At 36.8% G+C, this 26,663-nt stretch overlaps 1 protein-coding gene and 1 pseudogene across 3 annotated transcripts in view; both read right to left on the bottom strand.

Moving 5' to 3' along the window:
• Window positions 1-230: 230 nt before the first annotated feature.
• Window positions 231-26,663, bottom strand: part of Heph (hephaestin) — a 96,510-nt gene continuing 70,077 nt past the window's right edge. For 2 of the 3 annotated variants that reach the window (XM_021187434.1, XM_021187432.2), the window contains exons 17-22: window positions 14,554-14,660; window positions 13,464-13,689; window positions 10,793-10,932; window positions 10,229-10,391; window positions 3,643-3,687; window positions 231-1,151 (exon numbers count right to left, since the gene is read on the bottom strand). In XM_021187434.1, coding sequence (XP_021043093.1) covers window positions 919-1,151; window positions 3,643-3,687; window positions 10,229-10,391; window positions 10,793-10,932; window positions 13,464-13,689; window positions 14,554-14,660 — 914 coding nt within the window. In that variant the 3' untranslated portion in view covers window positions 231-918. The remainder of the gene's footprint in view (window positions 1,152-3,642; window positions 3,688-10,228; window positions 10,392-10,792; window positions 10,933-13,463; window positions 13,690-14,553; window positions 14,661-26,663) is intronic. The other variant, XM_021187435.1, reaches the window with a different exon arrangement.
• LOC110313682 lies at window positions 18,191-20,154 on the bottom strand (annotated as a pseudogene).

Here is a 26,663-nt window from a genome sequence, read left to right as displayed (position 1 = left end):
GGCTACTTTTCTTGACATTCCAAAAAAAAAAAAAAAATTAGCATCCACAGAACTTGTCTTCAAGGATGTTACCACTCCAACATGGATGCTTACTTTGAGACAGCATACTCCAGGATCCACAAGGGCTATATGAATCTATAATATAACTCCTCAGATCCCTGAAATTCTTTGGTTTAAAATGTAATCTCACATCCAAGTAGCCACAGGAATCACAAAAATCACCAAATTTAGTATTCCAATCTTTTAATAAGTATTTTAATGAACAAGATTTGCTATTTGAAACATGGAGAGGACACTCAAAATTCTCTTCAGTATCACTGTGTAAAAACTTGAAGGACTGTCTTATAGGTACTTCTGGTTCCAGAGGTTGACAACCATAACCTATTCATTCATTTCTCCAATAGTCCATTGTCAAAGACAATTAAGCTAAAATTTGGAATCCAACTACCCATCCTACCTCTCATTTTGCATCATGCTTATGTTCTTTGTCCTCTCTTTAGTTATGGTTACCTTTGTGGCTCATCACCTGGGCTCAATTAAAAGTATACTTGTCTATCTAGGTCCTGGAATTAGAAACCTAAATAGATAGCTTTTTCTTGGTATCTATTCTGTGAGAATGATTATATTCTAGGAATTTCTGTACTTTGCAGTACTGAAGGGTCACATATCCTAGCTGCTGAAATTTGTATACAAAGGAACTTACCTAATTCTCAAGTTGTATGGAAATTTTTAAAAAAGTGATAACATATGAATTCCATGTAAATAAATAAGGAAATGCCCAGATAATTCTGATTCTATCCTCTGCCTCTCCACTATCCCTACCCCTTGATAAAAGGGTTTTTAACTAGTACACAGCTTTATGGGAACATGGGATACATCCCAGACGTGTTTTCTGAAGATATCTTCAAGCTTTAGCTATTACTGCTTGAGAGAGAGAAGCTTGAAGCTATCATCAAGAATGGACCTCCTGTTGCGCCGAAGCTTTCTTTGTCGATGCTGGTACCAGACTACACCACCAAGAGCCAGAGCAATGAGCAACAGAAGCACACATATGGCAATCAAAACAGAAGACAGAATCTCAACATCCTTTATGGGAATGTTCATGCCCAGCATCTTCACATTGTCTCCTCCAATGTCCCTTAGAATCACTGCTGAAATAAAGGAAGAGAAAAGGGATACCCATATAAGAGATTACCTTTTACAGACATCTCCTAGGAAAACAAGTCCATGAAAATAGGACAGAAGACCTATCTCGACTCTTCAAAATAGCAGCTGATTAAAGATAGATTTCAAATTCATAATCAGACAATTATAATATCACAGCTGGAAGCACTCCATGACAATCAGCCATGTACATATTCTATTTGCTCATGGGAAAACCTAAGGATTACTGAAGAATACTCAAAATCTTGTGCTATAGAAAAAAATAAATAAAAAAATAATAAGTAATTAGACTAGGTTTTCATGAACTCAGGGAGGTAGAACTAGGAAAAATAAGTAAAAATTTGTGAAGAACATTGAATTAATACAGCTTATCAGTGCTCATTTTCACCATTACACTGTGACAGCTTACCACCATGGTATCTGGAATCCCACTTTTGGGAATCATGTTAATAGTGATTTCATATTGATTTTTCCTGATGATTGTGATAGTTTCTGTCATTTAAACATTCAATTGTCTTCAAACGATCTACAGGGCTAGTACATAATTTGAAGTCACACATTCCAACCATCTTAGTCAAGCTCTACGCTATCTTTCTATTATTGTTTGCTATAATTCAACCATAGAAACTCAATTTTTATTTCTCATAAATGATGGTACATTTATAGGTTATGTCTTTTTTCATGCTTCTTACTTTGAATAAGTTCCTCCCTTTTCTCATCTTTCTAGCTCCAAGTGCAATTCATTTGTACAATTAATAGTGCCTTCCTCTAGGTTTCCAAATTGACTGTATTCTTTCTGAATCTATAGTTTATCTAGTCTGCGGCCTGGGCTAAGTACCCAAATCTTTAATGAATCTTAGTTTACTCTTTTTTGTAAAATGAAGATAATGACGACAAGTAAGTTTAAGTGAGCTAATAATATGCATGCAATATTTAGCATGGATCCTGGTAAATGGCAAATATACAATAATTATAAGATAGCATCACTGTTTACCCTTTCTATGCACAGCATCTAACATCACAATTATTGTTTTTGTGGCTCATTCCATTTTTAGGCACTGGAAAGTAGCAATTATGCCTTATTTGTTTTTGTACCACTGGTAATTGACACTTGTTTGATGAATGCATTGGATGAATAAATGTTTTCACAGAACTGGAAAAAGCTGCAAAGTAATGAGTTCAAATAGAAATGAAAACCATTCTGGTTCTGAGTTTACATTCTGGCATTTGTTTCTCTTGTGCTCCTGAAGAAACTTCAAATTTAGAAAATTAGTGAGTTTTATTAAGTCAACACTTTTGACAGTTTTTTCTTCAGTGAGAATTTATGAACAATTCACACATAATATGCATGTATATGTAAACAAATATGCACAGAATATATGCACATGCATATATATGTATATCTATTATGTGTGTATATCCATACACACATATTTAATAACTAATATGCTGATGTATCATATATACACACATATATGTATAACATACACACACACGCTCACACTAGGTTACTTAAATTGAAGAAAATGTAATCTAAACACTGCCCTTTCAAACTTACCTTACCTTTCTCTAACCTTTCCAGAATATATCCCAGTCCATGGTTAACAATTTATGAGAAGTTTAAGTATATCATTGGGACTTTACTAATGAGAAGTTGGTTTTCAGTAGAGCTCCAGAGTGAACTAATATTCTTTAGTGTCCATTTTATACATGTTTGTTTTTTTTTTCCCCCCTTTGGGACACAGACTCACTTTGAGTCTACACTTGTCTGGAATCTACGGTTCTTCTATTCCACTTCTCAAGTGCAGGAATATCACACATGATGGCATGCCCCTGTCTAATAGTCCTTGTACCATATACAATTTTCTGAATCTTTCCTGGTAAAAGGCACAAATGGAGCAAATAATAAAAGCATAATTTTGACCTAGGCATTATAGGAAAAGCTTCTTTATTTTCTCAAAGAGAAAAAAACGTGAATGGCTCCCAAGTTTAAATTTCTTAGTATTCCATGGATAAAAGGAAAAAAGAATAGAAATATTGTGGAAGGATGCCCGGTATTTGTTCTAGCCTCAAATTGTGTTTGTAGAAATCCTTGTTTCTGGTATAACTCTTTCAAGTCTAACCCAACAGAATTTGGATTTTTCATCTCCTTCATAAAATAGTTTGTGAGCTATGAACACAGCTTTGTAACTTATGATGTAGTTGTTTTCCCAAATTTCAAAGGTTATAGGGAAGACATAAGACAAATAACCATATTGAGGGTACATACTTGATTGGCTTCTGAAAACTTAAGGTATTATATTATGGTGCCCAAGTCTAGTCATGCTAGAAGTATCACATATTACACACACATACATACACACACACATACACATTCTCTGTCTCTATGACTCTTCTCTCTCTCTCTCTCTCTCTCTCTCTCTCTCTCTCTCTCTCTCTCCCTCTAACTTCCCAGTGTATATACATCACCTTACATACCTTTTCCAATCTCTTTAGTGATGGTGGTCATAGTACTGAAATGTTCTGTGGGAAAAGACAAAAGTTTGATCCTATTATTCTTTGTATTAATCTATAGAATTTGTATGTCATATTTACATTACTTGAAGCAATGATTATTTGGAATTTGCTACTTCATTGAGGTCTCTCTGATTGAATTTGAAACCTACTCCAAGAGAGCAAGGGAATCCATGCCTCACATACTTTAAACCTAATTTTTAAAAAACAGCAGCAGGGCAAATAGATCGTAGGTCCTCCTTGGTAGGGGGTACCAAATACTGCTGTTTAGCAAATTAGCATAGTATCAAGCCACCTTCTAAATAGTTAAATTTATCCTTATAGATATACTCTCAACCTTAATGGAAGAAGAGACTTTTTCCTGTGAACCATGTTGAAAGCCAAGGCTGCAAAGAGTTCTCATCCCTAAACAGAATATTTATATTATCTACTGTAAGGGAAGACTGTGGAAGATGTGTTACAAAGAATACAAGTGCTAGAAATCTATGGAGAAGAGCTACAAAATGTCATTTTTGTGAGCAAGACAATGTCACTGCAATCACAAACTCAAAGCAGGTGTGGATGCCTATAGCGAGTCTGTATAAGAATGGAACTGTCAACAGTCAAGCACAGATGGAGGAAGGGCTCAGAAGTCTCTACCCCTCACGGCAGGAATTTGCTACAGATAGATTCAAGGAAAGTGAGGACCATTGTCTTCAGTAAAGTACTCACTGATGATCTCACCAGTCTCCAACAGATAGTTCCAATCTAATGGTCATACAGACAGCTCTGATTAAACTGAAAGTCACAAAAACAGCCTAAAGTCATGAAAATGAGAAAGGAACTGATTGCAGGTGGGTGGTAGGGAAAGACGTAGATAATGGGGAGAGAGTAATCAGAATATATTAATAAACATGCATGAAACAGTCAGATAAGAAATTTAATCAGTAAGAATCGACATTAAAATGTTAATTTGATTTTGAGTGATCACAGGAAATGAGGACAAGTGCATAGACCTAGGAAGCCAAAATATGTTACCCCTCTATGTCACTTTTTCTATCCCCATTTTATTGAATATTATACTGTTTCTTTTCCATCATTTCTCAATTTCCCTTCAGAAAGTCTCTGCTCACTTCTAAATATACTTCTCTATTTATTCAGTCCTATATCAAAATAATTCTTCCTTTCATTTTTCAATGAGGTGAGCCCTTCTCTGAGGTATTTGCTATTCAACATTTTTTCTTGCGTTTTAGTAAAGATTGTTTGAATTTCAAGAAAACATTAGATAGGAAAACTGAAAGCATTTCTTGTTACTCTTAGTTATGTTGATCCATGGAAATCTTTAGATATTAGTACAGTTTCTGTCAGTTTCCATAGTTGGACTTCTTTATTCTAATCACTCGCATATCCACTCCAGTATGGTCAATAATGGTCATATTAGATTGGTGATCCAGACCTGCACCAATCCAAAAATCTAACAGAAATCTAATTTTAATGCTTATTACTTTGCTAGCAAAAGTCTAATTGTTCTTCCATCATTAGATATCTAATTCCTAAATCATTTGACTTCCCCAACCTACCCATTTCATCCATATCTTCTTGACCATATTAGAATCCATGGTTGATTATTTCAAACACTAACATATAGAATCACAGCAACTGTACTTGCCCTGTATTTTACCAAATATGCTAAATACCACCAGAAAAAAAGAATTCTCATATAAGGACTTAGATTCTCTGTCCAAGCTGGGCGTGGTGGCACACGCCTTTAATCCCAACACTCGGGAGGCAGAAGCAGGCAAATTTCTGAGTTCGAGGCCAGCCTGGTCTACAGAGTGAGTTCCAGGATAGCCAGGACTACACAGAGAAACCCTGTCTCGAAAAAACAAAACAAAACAAAACAAACAAACAAAAAGGGATTCTCTGTCCAATTTTAAGTAAGCCCTCAAAGCTATAAGGCAATAATGACTTTATTTTCCACACAAAGTAACTGTCCTAACACCTCTCCCTATTTCTTCAAATAGTTTCCCTTCGGCATATGACTCTATACATTTCACCACAGAGGAATCAAGAGATTGTATAGCAGAAAATCTTACTTTCAAGACCTTCTTCTAAATCTACACACAGATCCTTTCTTTCTGCCTTCTCTCTTATTCACAAGAGAAAGATTATCTTCCTCCAGCATTGTACTAATTCTTCATCTTAAATCTCATGCCTATACCTCATAACTTCATCAGGAACTCTGTCCAAGAATTGGACTTTTTAGAAGTTGTACTCAACCTAGAGGTTCCTCAAAAGAAGAATGGATAAAGAAAATGTGGTACATTTACATAATAGTGTATTACTCAGCTGTTAAAAATTGACATAATTAAATTCCCAGGCAAATAACTGAAACTAGAAAAAATATTCCTGAATGAGGTATTCCAAAACCAGAAAGAAAAACATCATATATATATATATATATATATATATATATATATATATATATATGCTTATATGTGGATATTAGTTGTTAAGTCAATGATAATGAAGCTACAATTCATAGACACAACAGACGGTAAGTATAAACAGATAGAAGTTATTAGGAAAGGGCAGTAGAACAGATAATTATGAATTGACAAGGATAGGGGGCTGTGACAGGAGGATCAAATGAAGAAAGGGGAGAGGGGGTTGTGGAAAGGAATACAGGGAGAAGCAACTAAAATTAAGGGATATTTAGAGGGTAGTATAAAAGCCTAACACAGTAGAAACTTTCTAAAACATATGCATATATGAAGTTGATCTAAAAGAAATTGCCAAATGGGGAGACAGAGTCCCAACTGGCCATCTCTTGTCACCAAACAAAGCTTCCAGTACCAGGATCGGATTATATCTAATTGAGTTGGCCAAAGGGGCTCCATGGTAAGGCTCAAATAACCTAGGCTGTTGCCAAGACTGTTGGTTGTTCTCCACAAATAGACAGCAAGGTCCTGTTGCTGAAGACAACACCTACACAACTCATTGAACATGGAGAAGTCAAGTTCGTGCCTACATAAAAACCTCCAGCCCTAAGTTCTAGCATCTTTGGTGTAGGAACATACTCTGTGTACCCTCAAAAAAGAAACATAAACACAAATACAGCCACAAATCTTTAAGGGTGTACTACCTGCAAGCTGTGCTAGAGTGAAGGTGGTGCAAAGCTTCTAGGGGTGGCCAACCAATATCTGATTTGACTTAAAGCCCACTACACAAGATAGAACCCATACCAAGTACTGCCTGGGTGACCAAGAACCAGAGACTAGATGGCCCAGGGACCTAAGGGAAAAACCTCTAAAAGAAACAAAATTAAACAAAACACATGGTGATAACAATGACTCTTAATGATCTCCTGCTATACACATAGATCATTGCCTTGCTCAGCCATCATCAGAGAAGTTTCCTAATTTAGCATATGGGGACAAACATAGAGACCCACAGCTCAACACATTATGCAGAGCATGAAAAACCTTGGAATACTCAGCCAAAAATTCGATGTTTCCATTAAATCCCTGCCCCCAAAGGTAAGGGAACTCTGAGGAAGAGGAGGTGGAAAGAGGGCAAGAGCCAAAGAGGATGGAAGATTCCAAAAAGATAAGACCCTCTAAATCAATATGATAATTGCTCATACGAATTCACAAAGACTGATGCAGCTTGCACAGGGCCTACATGGGTTTTGGCTAGGTCCTCTGTGTATATATTACAGCTTCTAGTTTAGTGTTTTTATGGGATTCCTGAGTATGTGAATCAGTCTCTGATTTTTGTGCCTTCTCTTGAGATTTTTCTTCTGTTGGTTTTTCTTGTCCAACTTCAATGTGATCATTTTTATTATGTCTTATTATATTTTTTGTTATATATATTGAATGAAGGACTGAAAACCTAATCACTAGGGTAAGGGTTAACAACTGAATACTCATTTATACTTGCTGGGAGAGGAAAATCCATTTTCTCCAATGAAATGACACTGGGTATATCAATTACTCCAAGGCAGGCCTCATGTGCAAGAGTGGTTAACCAACATATAATGTACATCCCAAATTTTGTTTTATTCTATGCTTTTATTTGGCTACAGTTTGGTAGTTTTTGTTGTTGTTGTTGTTAACGGTAGTAGTGGTTTGTTGATTATTTGGTTGGCTTTTAGTTTGGTTTGTTTGTTTCTTTCTTTCTTTGGGTGTTCATTTATTTATTTTTTCATTTTTGGGTGAGTGCTGTTGTACTGTGTGTTTTTAAAAATAACTTAAAGTTGGGTGGGTAGTGAGAGGGAAAGGATCTGGAAGGACTTTGGGGACAGGAAGAATATGGTCAAAATATACTTAAATTACCATTGTTTTGAGTAATAAAAATTAATAAAGAAAAAAATAATTAGGTTTTTTTCTCCCTATCTTTCTTTAACTCTTTCTTCTTATTGTCCTGTTAGCATATGTAGAATAAATGCAAAATGGAATGAATTCATATTGAATAAACAAGTAAAACCACAGTTTATGAGTTATGGATTAGATCTTCTCAAAAAGTAATTGGTCTCATACTATGAATGGCTCATATATGAGGGTGATACATTATTATTATGTAATAAGAGGGCCTAGATTCTTGGCTTTATAGCACCATGATGGTAGGTCTTCTGGACTGATAGAAAATGACATCTGGGTTCTGGGGTATCATATCAGAGTAATAAGTAAAAGCAACACAAGCAATATTCTAGCAGTATGGTATGGCAGAGAAAAATTTTAGTAATACAAGAAATCATATGTTATCATGTTGTCTTCTTCCATTAAATGAAGAGCAGATATATATTCTCAACTCTAATTTGCTAATTCTGTTTGAATGGCCAGTGGTATCTTTCCTCTCTTTGTCATATATATATATATATATATATATATATATATATATATATATATTAACCATTCATACAAGTAACATATGGATTAAGTAAGTTATAATTAGGAAATTATATGTATATATAAATATACATACAAGTGTGCAATAATAATGGAAAGGAGTTTGTGAATTTGAAAGAGAACAAGGAGGACTATATGCATGGGTTTGGAGAGAGGAATGGGAAGGGAGAAATGTTGTAATTATATTATAATCTCAAAATTTAAAAACAAAGTAGAAAACATGTGATGCTCTAATAAGGTCCTTCATAACTTCCTGGAAGAGAGTATAGTGCTGGTTGCTTGACACAGTTCATGTAGAAGAGGACTGACACAATTATTGTTTAATTTAGACAGACAATTCTTAAGAACTGCCATTTACAACCTGCACTCCCTCTGCTCTGAGGGATATGGAACACTGATCATGTGTCTATCACATGAGGCCTTAGTAAAAACAAAACAAGCACAAGAACAAAATAAGAGATTCATGACCCCCAGCCTAACCTTGGAAGGGGAGAGGAAAGAAGGGAAGATGGAAAGAGAGAAAAAGGGAAATAGAGGCATTGGTAGAATTGTGGGTGTTCTATAGTTTCTTTGGAATAGGAAGAGACTGGACAGAGTGTGTGCCCCCAATTCTGTGATCTCTGACCACAGTGCATCCAGCAGCACTCTTACACTGGTACTTGCCTCCTAGTAAAGAAGGGAGCGAGAACATGTTTCTCATGGCTAGTATGCAAAAGAATAGTGTAAGAAAGGGAAAGATCAAGATCTGGGTAGCCTTTGTCTCCTTCAGCAGTCCAACTTTTACCTGGGTAAAATCTCCTTTAGCGGTTTACTATTGAGGTCTTTTGGCACCTCTGACATGTTCTGTTAGAATTGGCTGACTTGTAAATATTTGGGTTTTTTATTTTTATGTACTTATTTTATTTTTAATCTCTCTCTCTCTCTCTCTCTCTCTCTCTCTCTCTCTCTCTCTCTCTCTCTCTGTGTGTGTGTGTGTGTGTGTGTGTGTGTGTTTGCATCTATGCTTACATGTGTCCATACATTCAAGGGCTGAAGGAGGACACTGGATGTTTCTCTCTAGTGCTTTCCAACTTTGTTTCCTTGACAAGGTAACTCAGTGAACCCAGAACTTGCTGCTTGACTTAGCTGACTGGCCAGTGAGCTCCTGCAATCTCCCTGTCTTCACCCTGCAGCAACTCTGCAGCTCTTGCGTTACAGGGTCATACAGACTGTTAATGTTCAATGGCTGCAAACTTGGGTTCTCACGCTTGCTTGAAAGCACTGTTGCTGACTCAACCATCTTTCCAGCTCTACACGTTTGTCTTTTTTGAAAATGACTACATCAAAGAAAGATTCACTAGCAATTTCCTTGAAATAGTAATTCTATTACACTTTAATGGTGAATTTGTAAATAAATTATATTTTTGTTGAATCATGCTAAACCTGTCACAAACAAAGAGCCCTCCCAGTTTCAGGCTATGCCACCCAATGTGAGCTTATGATACTTGCAAGGGAGGATGAGAAATGTAGCTTAAGGAAATGCCTAAGGAGCCCTGCTCTATGATAAAACCTTGTTCTTTTGGGCCACCAGAGGAAGTTCAAGTGGCTCCTTACTATCACCGAGTGTCTACAGGTTACACAGAAGATTAGGAAAGGGCACACTTAGGGGATTTGGATCTTACCTTCATGAGACAAGATGGTAAAGATGGTCTCCATGCCAGCATGAACATGGTCAGTCACATGGCAGTGCATCAGCCATGTCCCAGGGTTGCTGGCTACCATCTCCACAACTTCAAATGTTCCTGGGAAGAGATCCACCACATCTGCCCTGTAACTTTGCCCATTCTGCAAGAAACATAGAGATGTGGAGAAGAACTGAACATTATAGGAACAAAGTTACATCTTATAGGAACTAAAAGCCTATCATATCCAATTCAGGTTCTTAAAACAAAATGTCTGTACCAAGGAGAAACTTCAAGTGTTCATCATTTTATTTATCTCTCCTTGAATCCACTCATGCAAACTAAAACAGCAGACCTCTTTTCTCTTACTTTTTCATAACATGTCACACATGAAAAAGATGTTATTTGTGCTTTTAGATGGTTCAAACCTAGTTTCTCTGAATCTTTCCATAGACTTTCATACTCAATTAGCAGTTAACTTATTCACTGCCATTACCTTCTGCAATGGCTCTTAAGGCATTCTTTTAATTATCCCAGAGGGGCTCAACCATATTTTCAGCTTACCTGATAGAGGAAACTCTCTGCATGAAAGTGTACAGTGTGAATGTCAGTATCTTGGCCCATGGCTAGCATGTACCAGGCTACTCGTTCCCCTTGGTATACAGTAAGACCCCTGAGGTTTGCATAGAGTTTCCCATTGATAGCTGTAAAACAAGAAAATATTTCACATCTTCTCCTTTATTTAAACTTTTCTATTGCCCTAGGTCCTATCATTTCTGATGACAGCAATAGGCTACTAATTTGCTACATATCTCTCTTCAATGAATCTTCCACAGTAATGATATCAGAGTTTCTTCATCTCTCTCTCTCTCTCTCTCTCTCTCTCTCTCTCTCTCTCTCTCTCTCTCTCTCCAATTATCCAGTTATTTGGACCATGTCATTCTGAAGCTAAATGGCTAAGAAGCACCTGAAGAAAATGACAACAAACAACAGCCCCATGGCTCTATAGGCCAGCCAGTAAGTTCACTTAAAATACACCTTCACATTATCTTCCAAGATTAGCATCCTACTCCCAGCAGCATTGATTCCAATTAGTATGATATTTTTCTTTCACCATCATCCACAAAGTATATTCATGTTATTTGTATCTTTAGTCTTCTGAGTGCCCCTCTCATAAATATTGCTTCCTTATTATTTCTCTTTAAAACTTCACCTTCCTCATGAAAATTTTTCTGATTTCCTAAGCTCCTCTATGTAACCTCAATTTCTTCTATCACCTTCCCCCTTTGAACTCCTCCAATACTCCTCAGCATGATTCATTAGAACTCTCCAAAATCTGTCTTCCAGGTCTATTTATCTTTTAAGGTGTGAAAGCTTATGATGCCAACTTGTCTTAGGTTACTAATAAGCAGGAAATAAATTTATATGCTACAGTGCTGTAGCTTCCCTGCACATTTGCAGAACCACAAGCAGATAACTCAGACTGCAAAATACATTGCTTGATTAACACATTCTCTTCCAAAGTCACACCCTAGGCTGACTTTGAAAGACACTGAACTATTCATTGTTACATTAACTCCTATTGGTAGGATTTTACCCAAAACAATTTCTTCCGACATCTCATTTTCTTACAGGTAGGAGCTGATTTCTATTCTATTCTTTAAGGGAGAAAAGAATGGAAGGAAGAGCTATAGTGTTTCTCTATGTCTACCAACATTAAATTGTGGATTTGGTTCGGGAAAAAAAAAGTCTGAAATTGTTCAGCTCAGCCACTTCTAGATATTTTATCTCTGTGATCATAGAAAAGGGTGCAAATTGATTCACTAATTGGTTCTGGGTAAGATTCTGCCTCTCTTAATGTGGAGAAATTTTGTTGTCCATTGATGTCAATGGCAATTAAAAAAAACTTATCCATTGCAAGGAAAGTATCAGCAATCATATTTAGTTACAGAATGAAATTCAATTTTCCAATTAGCATTCTCAGTAATAAGGCTCATATTTTACCTTAACCATTTATTTTTCTCCATTGGTTCAGAAATGTAGAGGAGGAGGTAAAATACTGTTTACTTGTTCCCTTAGACTACAACATTATTTTTCTTTATTTTTATCGTACTAATGATCAAAAAATATTCAAATATAGCTGCTATCTAACTAGCTAGGCAAAGTGCTATCTAAAGTTTGGACAAATGGACACCTGAGTAGATGAACATGGGCATCAGCTAAATTCTGAATTGGGAAGACTTAACTGTGCCCCCACTTCGTTTGTTCTAGCCCATTTATTTTCTTGATTTGACAGAAACTAAAAAAAAAAAAAAAAAGTTCACTTTGTAAAGTTGTGAATCATCTGTTCTAGTGTGAATCACTCATCTTTCCATCAAGGAGAAATAGATAAAACCTATAGGACAATGGGATACTACTTTTGAGTTCCATTAGCATCATTATCAAAGCTGCCCCTCACTCTCAGATCAAAGAAATCTTGGCTGAGAAGTGCTGGGAGAGGTTACTTCCTACATTCCACTGCACTTAAGCTCTCCCTCTTACTCAAGACTTCCTCTCTTTTGTGGAAAGCTACCAGATGTCTAGAGCCAAGGAAGGCTTTGATGATGCAATTCTCCCACCCCAAAGCCACTCAAAAATCAATAGCTCTTTATTGCGTGCAATATAAGCTCAGTGTGCTATTCTCTGCACATGTCTTCTCCAACTACTCCATGTTAATTTAAATTTCTCTTTAAAAGTAGTAAAAATTAACAAGTTGTCATTAATTTGTCTATATTGGCAAAACAGATCCAGAATTTAATCTGGTGGTTAAATAACATGCTTTTGAGAGAAAAACGAACCCAGAATTTTGAAACAGAAGGGCATTTACCAGGTAGCTAGTTATATGTAGAGATGGCTATAATATTCATCTTCCCTTACCTACTAATGTTAAAATGTGTGTGTGTGATAACTTTAACTAGTTAGCTACCGTGTGTGTGTGTGTGTGTGTGTGTGTGTGTGTGTGTGTGTGTGTGTGTTTGTGTGATAACTTTAACGAGTTAGCTACCTTCTTTCTGGGCACCTCATCTTATCTGGACCATTTATGTATTTTGCAAATATGTAGAACAATAATATTTTTTCTAAATCATTTCTCATCTTTTCCAGAATTATGCACCCATAGATAGAGATAACCTAACAGATCATCTCATGAAACCAGGGAGGACTATTTTGAAATAGGAATAGCTTCTTTTCTACAGACCATGCATCTTATTGCTCTCTAGGAAGGTTGCATCCTTCAAGTTAACATGACTTGATTCTTGAGATCCATATGTTGCAATATTCTCCTTCAGATACCAAGACTGGTTTTCATCAAAGATCAAAAACAACAAGGCAAATTCCCGGTCCATATCATTCCGGCCTCCATTGGCTTCCAAGATACCATTTCGGCAGACGACTAAGGGTCCAACCAGGCCACTATACATGTCCTAAGGAAATGAGAAAGGCAAAGGGGAGAAAGTTTGAGGTCATTCCTGGGTAGTCGTATTCTATAGGGAGTTGGGTCACAAATAGCAGACTATAAGCCACTTAGCACTTCATCATAAATGTTTTAACTCCTAAGTATCTTATTCTGATTCTGAATTCATTCTAACAATCATTTAAGGTATAGTTGAGAGGTGGTGTTATGCTTTAGCTAGATTGAATTATTTGTTCATTATTAAATATACCAACCTGATACTTTTAAAAATAGTTTCCTATCCCTGCAATGCCCTCCTTCCAACTTCTCCGGCATGCTCTTATTGAGATTTCAAAGTCTAGATTATACTTTCTATTTCTCAACTAGACCATACACTTTAAAAGTAGGTAAGATATTTTACATTTGTATTATCCATAACACCAAGAAAAAGAAAAAGACCCATAATAGAGTATACATAATATATTGCTGATGACTTGTGATTAACTAGCTACATAGACAAAATTCATTTTCCAGATTAAGAAAAAGTGGCAGCATGACTTTATTCCAGCTATTCTAAAGATACTCTAGAGTCAAATTTATGACTAGACCCTTAATTTCCCATCAACTATCCCATTTTTCAAAAATATGAGAAAATATGCTTTACAAGATCTAGAAAGATGAGACAAGAAAGCATATCCTTATGCCAAGTATGTGGTGTGACCCATTACCTTCATTCCTCTTCCTGACTACTAAACTATGGCAAGCATTTGAGTAAATCTCCTCAAACTCCAGGCATTACAGAGCTATTGGTTTTTAACATCTTTTGTGGTTGTGATTTTGCCAGGGAATTTGCCTAATTCTGAGATATTTCTTTCAATATTCATTTTTTCTTTACCTTGATGGGATCCACTGCAGAATAATAAATCCAGGAAACACAAGCAGAGTCACTAGGACCAGGACCAGATCTTTCTGGGATGTTCCACTGGTAAGTGAGTACTTCACCTAAGAAGGATAGTAAGGAATGTCTCGTTGGACCAAGTAAATCATTTCTCTCAATTTCTAGATCTCCCTTCAAGGCTACAGTAGGAGAGTCTTGGCACTCTTCAGATCCTTTTCCATTACCTACACCTGGCTCCATTCTGTTTCTGTTCCGTGTTTTTCTCCTTTCTTGGAAAAAATACTCACTCTCCACTCCCCAAAACTCAGGCCTAATCCCATGGTAATATAGTCCTGCTGCTGGTTTTAGTAGCTATAACATTATATCATTTCTTGTGCTCATCTTGATTTCCTGCTGCTGCCTCCTAATGAAACTGTTTTTATAAGTCCAGTACTCATCTTTCCACTTCCATTCAATACTCTGTGAAAGATTTTAGTCACATATTATGATCTATGCCTTGAAAAATCTTAAATACTTCAAACTAGACCTCGTTGTTACTAAGTTCTCATCCCCAAATTTTAATTAAACATTAGGTATTATTTCAATATTGTCCTAATAGGAGATAAAAATGGAAATATTCTATTGGAGTTATTGTTCAGTGGTAGAATATCTTAATGTGTATGACACCCTAGTTTCAATCCGCAGGACCAAGCATAACCTAAAGTAACCATAGATTTAATTCTCTCCTTTGAAAAAGTAATACATTTTTTTAAAAAAAAATCTGTACCTCTACTGTTCAGAAATAACACAACCATTCTCCTACTTGTCAAGACTAAAAACTTTCGTTGTCTTTGCCACTTTAATATCCATCTATTCAACACCCAACAAAGTACAAAGTCTCACTGATTCTATCTCTATATTTAATTTTAAGTTCATTTTAAATGCATATGTATATCCACATGAGTGCTGGTGGCCATTTAGACAAGAAGACACTGTGATATTGCTTGAAGCAGGACTCATAGATGGTGTGGGTTTTCCAAATAGAACTCTTGTCCTTCTTCGGGAACAGCAGCATTTGCTCTTCACCATTGGTTCATTACCTCTCACCCTTCTACAATATATGCTGAGACCATAGTTCTCCCTGTCCTTTGATGTTCCACAACCTCTACCCTACTTTAGATTGTTGTTTACTCACTCACTGTTAATAAACAGGTCTGCTCTGTAGTGAACGTACATGAATCATGCCCTCCTGAAGGAAGGAGGAAGGCCTCTTAAAATTTAAGGAGTAAACAAAACTTGTAAGACTCAGAAACTTCACAAGTCTTAGGAAATGCCTTGATACTTTCACCATTCACAGGTAGCTTCTGTGGGAGGTTATATAAACAGTAACAACTGCTAAGAAAAAAGGGGTTATGCAGGAAGCTCCAGGAATGCAAATTTGATGAGACATCATCTCCTATGCTAGAGTGAGGTTTGTGATGGTTCTATTTATCGTGTTTAAATTATCCATGTTCCAGTATGTAACCCCTGAACCATTACTGCTGCTGTAAGTATCCCAATAAACTCACTAGTTGGAGAAAGTAGATTTGGGTAGAGTGGTTAGCTTAACCAATTGTCACTGCTCTATCTGTCGTGAATGGACCTCTGTTCATATCTCTACAGGAAAAGTGACCCGCCTCTAACATCCTTTTCCAACCAACTTCCAATTATTCCCATATTGACCTTCTATAGCAACTTTATTAGGTATGATTTACATGCCATACATTTCACTCTACACAAATTTAATTATTATGTATTTATAGATAAGATTATTACATTGTAACCCATAAACATTCAATTAAAATAAACTACAAAACAATAAAATATTGCACCTCAAAATGACATGCTTTCACATAATTCTGTAACAACTACCGTGCTCTATTTTAGAACAACTCATTACAATCAATAAATCGCCATACTCTTGTCACACTTTAATCTACTCACTACCCCAATGCAAACACACACTTGTTTTCTATCTCCTTCTAAACATTTCATACAAGTTGAATCATATGTTTTATTGTCTTTTCTCTTACTACATTATTTCATGTTTATGACACTTTCATGGTGTATCCATGCGGCTGCATACTCAGTTGCTTTTTATTGCAAAATATATGACGTTTTATAGATATATTACATTTTATTCATCAATTAATCATTTGGTAGATACTTGGGCATTTCTACTTTGAGAGAAATATGAATAAAACTGACTTTAAGGACTGCAGTTTTAGCTCAGTGATGAAGCACTTTCCTACAATATATAAAGCCCCTGGTTTAATCCTCGGAATCATAAAAATGATGCTATTAATTATCATACAGGCTTTTGCGTGAAGTTACATATTCATTTACCTTGGGTATACAACTTCAGATGGAATTATTGAATTATACAGTAATGACAATTTTTAACAATTGGAGGAATTGGCAAACTGATTTCCAAAGCAGTGGGATCATCAAACATCATTATGTAGCGTCTACCTTTTCAATATTCTCAAAAAGTAGTTATATCATTTCTTGATTTTGTTTTAGTAAAGGAGAGCTGTTACTTTATTGAAATTCTGGTTTGTTGTTCTCTGATGTCTAATGACGTTGAGAATTTTCTCTGGCATTTACTGGTATTCTTAAATACTTTTGTGGGAGAAGAATTTATTTAAATCATATGTTCTTTCTAAATTTTATTTGTTTTTTAATACAATAATAAAGACCTCTCACAATTTAACAAAACAAAACAAAAACCAAATCAAAAGAGCAAAACTTTGAATGGTTCACGAAAGATAATACAAGACTAAATAAGAACCTAATAAATGTTATCATCATCAGCTATCAGGAAAATGAAAGTCAAAATCACAAATCATAATGATTTTTTTGTAGCTTAATGGTACAATTTTCCTTAACATGCATATAGGCCATGAGTTTGACTTTACCATCACTAAGTAATCACAGTATTTATTATATCACTGGCCTTATATGATTTAATAACTTTAAGTAATTCTCATGTTCACTAAAGCTGAAAACCACTAAATGATATAGCATCTTGAAATGTACCTCCTCTCTCGTACAGTGTTGAGCACTGGATGCTCAACAGAGTTGATGAAAGCTGCTGATGAAATACCTTGTGGATTGCAGCCTTTTTTTAAACTTTAAACAAAATTTTATTACACAAAGGTTGTCACATAATTGGTTATTTCTCTAATTTTTACACAATTATTTTCACTCTCAACAGAAAGGCTGCTTCTGGTCATTTCATCTGGTGACACAGAACTACAGTTCAGACAGTAACTGAACAGTAGAAATGCATCAGTGATTTAAGCTTTAGGCAGGACACTGGTACATGGCTCTCATATCCAGGAATGTATCAGGAATGTAGAAATGTCTTTATTCAAAAACACAAAATAAATTATCTGTAAGCATGAACAATGACAGCAGTAAACCATTCTATATTCTCAATGGAAACCAGTAACTGATGATTATAGTGGTCAGCCAGCCTTCTCTTCAGCCATTTTCTTCAGCTGACTTCTCTGAAGTTATCAGTGAGGAACCTGCCTTGAGTTTCCTGTCACAGTTCATTGATAAGGGCAAAGCACTATTCCAGGAGTTAGAACATGCCACTTCCCTTAAGCCCCTACATCCCACCCACGGGGCCCATTCCAGGGTCCTTCTCTTCTTTAGGAATTTCTGTCACTACAGCTTTGGCTGTAGATAGAAAGGAGGCCACGCCAGCAGCATCCAGCAAAAACAGTTGATACAAGCTTTGTGGGATTGATGATTGATGCCCTTTTCCACCATGCTCACAAAATCACAAGTACAGCATCATAAGCAACAGCTGAGGAACCCAACTGTCAAAGATCCTTTAACACCTGCATTCTTAGAAATCATCATTGCAAAAATTTTGAGTGCATTTTTAATAATTTCTATATGTATTTTCTAATCTTCATTAGCTGGCTTTAATGAATCCAAGGCTGACATGCACTGAAGTGGAGCCCAGTCCCCTACTAGAACAATAACTTCTTTATCTGCAGCTCTGGTAGCATTTTGAGCACCAGTAACTCTGTCTTTCTTCTCATTCACTTCAACATCACTTGTCCCTCCAACTTTCTTTTTCTTTCCAACTTTTTTTATTAGATATTTTCTTTATTTACATTTCAAAAGTTCCCTATACCCTCCCCCTGCCCTGCTCCCCTACCCACCCACTCCCACTTATTGGCCCTGGCATTCCCCTGTATTGGGGCATATAAAACTTGCAAGACCTACTCCATCTGAAAATTTAGCAATCACTCTTTCAGCTTTCCCTTTTTATAATCACTAGTTGTGATGTATAACTCCCCAATGATTTCTTGCATCCATTTTTCAATTTGAGCTTTGTCACTTTTTCCTTTCAAAAACGTTGCATCATCTTTGGTGATAATGACCTCTCCAACTTCTCCTAAGTCATGGGTTTTAACATCTTCAAGATTTAGATTCAACCCCTCTTCTCCAAACACTGTACCACCAGTAGCAATAGGCATATCTGGAAGCTGGTTCTTTTTATTGTCCCCAAATCCTGGAGCTTTGACTGTTAACAATCAGAAGACCAACTTTTAATCTGTTCAAAACCAGTATGCTTACAGTTTCTGCATCAACATCTTCAGCAATTATTATCGAGGACTTCTGATAAGCATTGGCAATTTCAAGAGCAGGTACAATGGACTAGACACTTTTTTGTTCAGCAGAACATAGGCATCTTGGAATTCACGTTTTGATCTTTTGATATGTTAATAAAATACAGGGAAATATATCTCCTGTCAAACTCCATGCTTTCAATAACTTCTAATTAATTACTCAGGGTTTTTCTATCCTTTGCTGTGATGACACCCTTTCTTCCAACCTTTTTCGTTGCATCAGAAATGATGTCTCCAATGTCTTTGTCCCCATTTTCAGAAATTGTAGCAATATGAGCAATTTCTTCAGGGGTTGTCACAGATTTAGACTGTATTTTCAGTTCAGCAATTACAGCATCAACAGCCAACATCGTACTTCTCTGGATTTCCACTGGATTAGCCCCTTTATTGACATCCTAAAAGCCCTCCTTGGCATTAGACAGTGCCAGAACAATAATAATGATAGTGTCATCTTCAGCCTCTTTGTTTGTGTTATTGACAAGATCCTGGACAAATTGAGCCAAGATACTTTTGTATTTATCATTTAAATCAATTTACTTTGCAACAGTCTTGCAATAGTATCCCCATCTTTTGTTACTTTGGGACTTCCCCAACCCTGTTCAATGATCACAGTTCTTCCCCTTGGCTCCACTTTAACAGCTATAGCATATGCTAAAAGGTCTACACCTTGAAGCATTAAGGCTTGAGCATCCACACCAAATTTTACATTGTTGGCATAGGCCCCAGTAAGATGAGGATCGAGTGCCCAGAACACTGGTCTCATCTGGCTAAGGGACTGTGGGTAGTTGAAGCATTTCTGTGAAGCAGTGGTGGGAGTGCTCATGGCAAGGCAGGCCATTGGCAACAAGTGAGAACATATTGCAGCTTTTAACAATGTGTTCAGAGTCTCACCTATGTCCCCAGTGCTATTTAATTTTTGTAGTTCCATATCCTGTTCTCCTTGGTGAACAACTCCAAACTTTTACCACATACTTCAAGTCTGACCTGTTCTGTACCTCACTCCCAAAGTCTCATTTTAAGTCAGATAATTGAATTGCTGAATACTTGTATAGCACACTGAGTTACTGACTCTTATAAAAGAAACCTTTGTAGATATGAAGTGAAGGTTGGTCACAGACAAATGTTAAAATAGCTTTCCAAATGTCACACATTGGACTGAAATTTTTACTTATTAAGCCTAACTCTAGAATTCTGCTCTTACTGTCTGGATTAGTAACTGTTCTTGTCCCTGTGACAAAATATCTAATATAAACAACTTAAAGGAAGAGATGTTTATCTTGAGTCATGGTTTCAGTACATTATGATGGGCAGGGAATAATAGAGCAAGCAGCTCCCAATATAGCGGTCAGGAAGTAGAGTGGTAATAACTAGTCATTTGGTGCTTTACTCAGAAGTGCAGTTCATAAAATATTGCTGTCTACATACAGAATAGATCTTCCTGCCTTAAATTTTCTCTGGAAATGCTATCGCAGACACACCTAAAGGAGGGTTTCACAAATCCCTACAACCTCTTCAGTTCAATTAAAGTGAGAACCAAAATTAATTTTCACATGACCATTCTGAAGGCTGTTACATTGTTATATCTGTTATACTGTCATTACCAATTCTAGTAATATTTTGTATTCACATCTATGAGTTGCTCCAGTCTCAGATGGAGAGGTTTTCTTTGTATGACTTAAGAGTACTTCTTTCATTAGAGTTCTTAATACCATCTTTTCTTGTGTATTGCCAGATGTAGATTAATCTGCCCACCTGGATCTTTAATATTTGCTCGTCTATCTTCCCATATATACCACGTTCAGTTCTCTCCTTGCTTCAATGTTCCCTTAATCTCGTGCTTTTCTAAGCCTAATCTGGCTTCCTTTACAAGTCAGAATTTTACAGTTCTGCCAACATTTACTGTCTCATTTTCCTCACGTCCTTCTCATTGCTTCATCCTTTCTCTATTATTGATTCAAATGTGTCCCTTCCAAAATATTATATATTGAAGTCTTCACCCCTATTAGCTCAGAATCTGACCTCATTTAGAAACATGGTCAAATTAGAAAGAAGAAAATCAGTTTTAAATGAGGTTAGTAGGGCAGGTCTCCATTACCTACAATCTTTACCAGGAGAACTTTAAGTGCAGAGACACACATAAAAAGAAAATGACCTGAAGGTAGAATGTGTTGGTTGGTTGATCGTTTGTTTTTGTCAGTTTGATACAAGCTAGAGTTATCTGTGAAAAAGAACGTCAGTTAAGAAATGCCAGGGTCAAGAAGTGGGAGAAGGTGGGTAGGAGAACAGGAGCGGGGGGAGGGTATAGGGAACTTTCGGGATAGCATTTGAAATGTAAATAAAGAAAATATCTAATAAAAAAAGAGAAACTGCTTCCATTAGTATAGGCAAGTCTACAGGGCTTTCTTAACTAAGGATTAATGAGGGATAGCCAGCTCATTGTGAGTTGCCCCACTTCTGGCAGACGATCCTGGGTTCTATAAGAAAGCAGGCTGGGCAAGCCATGAGAAGCAAGTTAGTAAGCTGTTGGGGTCTCTCACCTCCACTAACCACTCTCCCTCTAAACATTATTTTGTGCCCCCTGCAGACGCACAGGATTGCTACTGAGAAGACCTCCCCAGATCTCCCAGAATGCAGCGTCTTCAGACTGCCCTACGTCGTCGTCATCACTGCCCACTGTCGCCGCCCACTGTCACTTGGACCAACCACTAATGTCATCTTCGCCCACTCGCTGGAACCCACCTTCCAGATACACATCTCCACTCATGATCGGACCGCACGGCAGAGACAGAGAGAGTTTCTCAAGGGGACACAAGGACGGGCTTAGAATCCTTCCTTGTCCGATTAATAAAAATCATGCTCTGATCAGCGCAAACCGACTGGGCATTCATTTTCCTTTTGCAGCCTATCTTCTTTTAGGATGTTAAGTTCTTCAGTACGAACCCAGTCCAAAGTGTTTTCTGCCCACGCAGAAACACACAGTAAGCAGCCTTCCTTCATGGTCTCTACTTTAGCTGCTGCCTCCAGGTTCTTGACTTGCTTGAATTTCTGCCCTGACTTCCTTCAATGATGAACTGTGATGTGGAGCTGTAAGCTGAAAGAAACCCTTTCCTCCCCAAGTTGATTTGGCATTGTACTGTATTAAAGCAATAGAAACCTAAAACAGAAATTGGTATCAGTTTCATGGGATATTACTGTGATAGACCTGACCATGCTATTACGAAGCATATTATAGATGGACGTTGGAACTTTGAGCTAGGAATACCAATGATTGAGTGATCAAAGCTTAATTGGGCTTGTGGGAGCTTAACTGATAGAAATGCTGAAAGAAATGCAGATGATGGAAAACTGGCTTGAGCAGTTTCAGAAGGAAATGAAGACTCTACCAGGGATATTTGTGGGATATTTTATATTAAGAATCCTTGATTCTGGTCAGCTAGACCTGAAGACAGGTCACAGTCTCTTGTGATTAACAAGAAACTAGCACTACTGAAGTCAAACATTTGCTTTACTGAGACAATTGGTGCTGGTTCCCTGTGGTTGAGAAATAAGCTGTGGTTAAGAAGAGAACAGCATCATTTAGGAGAAATCTTCTGGGAATGTTTCCCCAGGATCAAAACACAGAAAGATGTGATCCAGGGTGACCAAGGCTGTATTCATGCTGGCAGCTAAAATTGGTAATGTGTAAGAGTTAGGTGGTCCTGGATTTGAAGGCCTAAAGGGGTAATAGAGAGTGGCTGAGGGGGGTTGTCAATATTGTCAGGGATAAGAGTCTCTGAGGAGAAGTACGGGAGAGGACACTGGTGAAGATTCATCCTCAGTTGCAGTGGAGACCCAAGAATGAGACACCAGGAATATGGGATGGCCATCAAGGATAGCAGCAGCTGTGGAGTGGAGCTAGGTTAAATTTATGAGAAACGCTGATTGTGCTGCAAATAGCAGAGCTGGATGTTTGGAACATCGTAGGCCTTTAGGAGCCCCCAAAATTGTGCTCTTGTTCCAGACATCAATAATTGAACTGTTCACAATGTTGTAATTTGGTTCTGTTTTGGTCTGATCATGACTGTGCCCTTGTTCTTCCCTCCTGGAGTAAGAAAATATATAACTTATATTTTATTGTATAGGATCCCATAGTTGAGCAATTTTAGGGTGGTGTAAGAAATCAAGATGAGCAAGCCAGTAAGTAGTGTTCTCTGTGGTCTCTGCATCAGTTCTTGCCCCTAGATTGCTGCACTGATTTTCCTCAGTGGCCTGAGAGTTCTAAGATCGAACAGTCCCTTCTATTTCCAAGTTGTTTTTACTCATGGTCTTTAATACAACAATACTTAGAAAACAAGGAAAATACAGTCATTTACAATCCAAAAGGACCGATGCCTGGAAAACAAACAAACAAACAAACAAACAAAAAACTTCCATCACAGCCCTTAAGAAAACAAGTGGTGGCACGTGCCTTAAATCCCAGCACTTGGGTGGTAGAGGTGGGCAGATCTCTGTGATCTACAGAGACAGAGTTCCAGGAGAGCCAAGGCTACACAAGAAACCTCTGTCTCTAAAAACCAATAAGCAAAACAAAACAAAAACAATGCAATCTCCCATTTCCTTAATGTAGAGCTCAATTTTCCAAGAACTTAAGACAATGAAATATCTGTTGTTGGCATCATTTGAGATATTTCCTTGGGCAACCCTGAGAAAATTAATACAACCTCTTGCAACTTCCATATGATAAAAATTAGTAGATGGTTTGGATTCAGGTATGTCCAACCCATGGCCCACAAGCTGCATGGTGCCCTGGTATAGCTCTGAATGCATACTAACAGAAAAAAAATCATGAAGTTGCAAGGTCGAAAGTTAGGAGCTACCTGAGACCTTCTATGGGTTTTGTCTGGCATTGTGCTTCAAAGCTTTTAGCCAAACTAGGAAGAAAGAAAGAAAGAAAGAAAGAAAGAAAGAAAGAAAGAAAGAAAGAAAGAAAGAAAGAAAGAAAGAAAGAAAGAAAAGTAAGGGGGAAAGAAAGGTAGAGCAATTAGAAGGTGGAGAGAATGATAAGGAAGTAAGAACAATTGAAAATGACATCTTTGGGTCATTATGAAAAGATGGAATCTACAGATCATGGGCCTAGAGGGAGAAAAAAATCATGCTACAGATTTAGAAAAAACTGTCAATAAAGCCACCTAAAACATTTCTCTGACATAGGTAAATGGATGCTGCTCCAGCTGTAGGAAAACATTGAGTCAAAAAGAACAGAGAAGTACCTACCTATATCATATTACAGTCAAAACATTATAGATGCATATGTGTTTTATTAGAAATAATAATAAGCAGAAACAGCAAGTCATATGTAAAGTCAGTAGCATCAAAACAACAGATTTATGAAGAAAATTTTAAAGTAAACAGGGCTTAGAATAATGGATTTCAAGTTATGAAAGTCAAGAGCTGCCAATCTAGACTATTATACCCAAAGCTAATCTGTCATGATTGGGGGAGAAAGAAAAAATTTTCATGACAAACAAAACAATAAGGGGATTCAGACCATTGAACCAGCTCTACAGAAAGAAACCTTTGGACTCACTGTGCACGTTTAGGGGGCTACAGGAAAGAATAAACCATGATAGAATAACACATAAGAAAGTGAACACTAGAAAAACATCCCAGGCTATAAAAGCAACAAAATAAAAGACATTAGTACATATATCTCAATAATAATTCTGAATATGAATGGCCTCAATTTCCCAATAAGAAGACACAGACTATCAGTGAAGCAATTTCAGCATGTGTGTATGTTGTGTGTGTTGTGTTTATGTATGTATGTATGTATGTATGTATGTATGTATGTATGTACACATATGCACTAAAATATGATTCCTGGTTATAATTATGCAAAGAAGTACTTCATTACTAAAATACATGTGAATCACATAAAGGGTCAGAACATTGTAGATTATGCATTGCCTAATGGAAGATGATGAAGATGTGTATAAGAATCAATTCTCAAGGTACAAAAAGAACATATAACTCCAGAGATGATGGAGTGATGTATGAGAAAGTAAGAGAATATACAATGCAGCCTATGAAAAATAGCCCTAGAGAGGTGAACAAGAAGTAGTAGAATCCACCCAAAATATCGGTTGCCCAGTAGAGATAGGGTAGCTCACCAAGAAACAAAGTCTCTCACAGCTCAGGAATAGGGTGTTAAAAGCAAAAGCTAGTGCAATTTTCTATGAAGATTTTTTTTCATAAAAAATAAATTCTCCAAGAAGGTAATAGTGAAACAAACATAGACACAGGGTTAAACAATGTCTATTTCTTTATCACCTCTAAGAAACAAAACACATCTTCATCAAAAACGTATCATCTTAGAGGAAAAGAATGGGTAAGGGGTTTCACAGTGAATTAAACTAGGAAACAATAAAACGTTATTGTTCTAATATATGACAAAGTAGAATTCATATTAAAACAAGTCAGGCTACGTTTGATTCGACACACTTTTAATCCCAGTACTGCTGAGGGAGATGCAGGCAGATCTCTGTGACTTTGAGGTTCTGGTCTACACATTACTGGGCTACTTAGGGCTGTATCATGTGACCATGTGAAACAACAACACAAAGCCTCATTAATTAGAAGAAGGTAAATTCATACTGGTTAAGGGAACATCTGATCAACAAATCAATTGTAAATACACACACAAAGAACACTCGTGCACTCAATACTATAAAACAAACTTAAATATAAAGTCACAGATCAGCCATAGCAGAATAATACTGAGTCACTTTATTATCCCCACTTTTAATTTCCTACAACCTCTTATGGTATCTGTCATTACCTGCATAAACACAGTACAAATAGGGAGGAGAAAAGTCAAAGAGACAGAGGTAGAGATGCAGAGAGATACACTTACATGTAAATAAAAACAAATCTTTAATACTATTCACAGTAAAATGCTGATTTCACAAATGCATCAAAAGATCACACATCGTGTTCATGTTAGCATCCTTACAGAGATCCAGGGATAGTTCAACACATATAAATTAATAAGTATATATCACCACATGAATAGATTCAAGGACAGAAATCATATGATGATTTGAATAGATACAAAAAGACTTTTGACAAAGCACAACATCCCTGCATTATAAAAGTTCTGAGGAGATTAGGAATAGAAGGAACATATCTCAGCATAGTAAAGGATATTAACTATAGGAAGCAGTAGCCTACTCTGATAGGTTTAAATTAGAAAGAGAATGGACCACATAGGCTCATATATTCAAACACTTGGTCCCCAGCTGATGGAACTACTTGAGAAGATTAGGAAGTGTGGACTTGTTGGAATAATTGAGTCACTGCGAACTGGCTTTAAAAGCTATGCCACTATGCCATACCCAGTTAGCTAGTTCTCTCTCTCTCTCTCTCTCTCTCTCTCTCTCTCTCTCTCTCTCTCTCTCT

Source organism: Mus pahari, chromosome X (genome assembly GCF_900095145.1).
Source record: "Mus pahari chromosome X, PAHARI_EIJ_v1.1, whole genome shotgun sequence".
In the NCBI taxonomy this organism is placed as follows: domain Eukaryota; kingdom Metazoa; phylum Chordata; class Mammalia; order Rodentia; family Muridae; genus Mus; species Mus pahari.
This window is presented reverse-complemented; position numbering and strand designations above follow the sequence as displayed.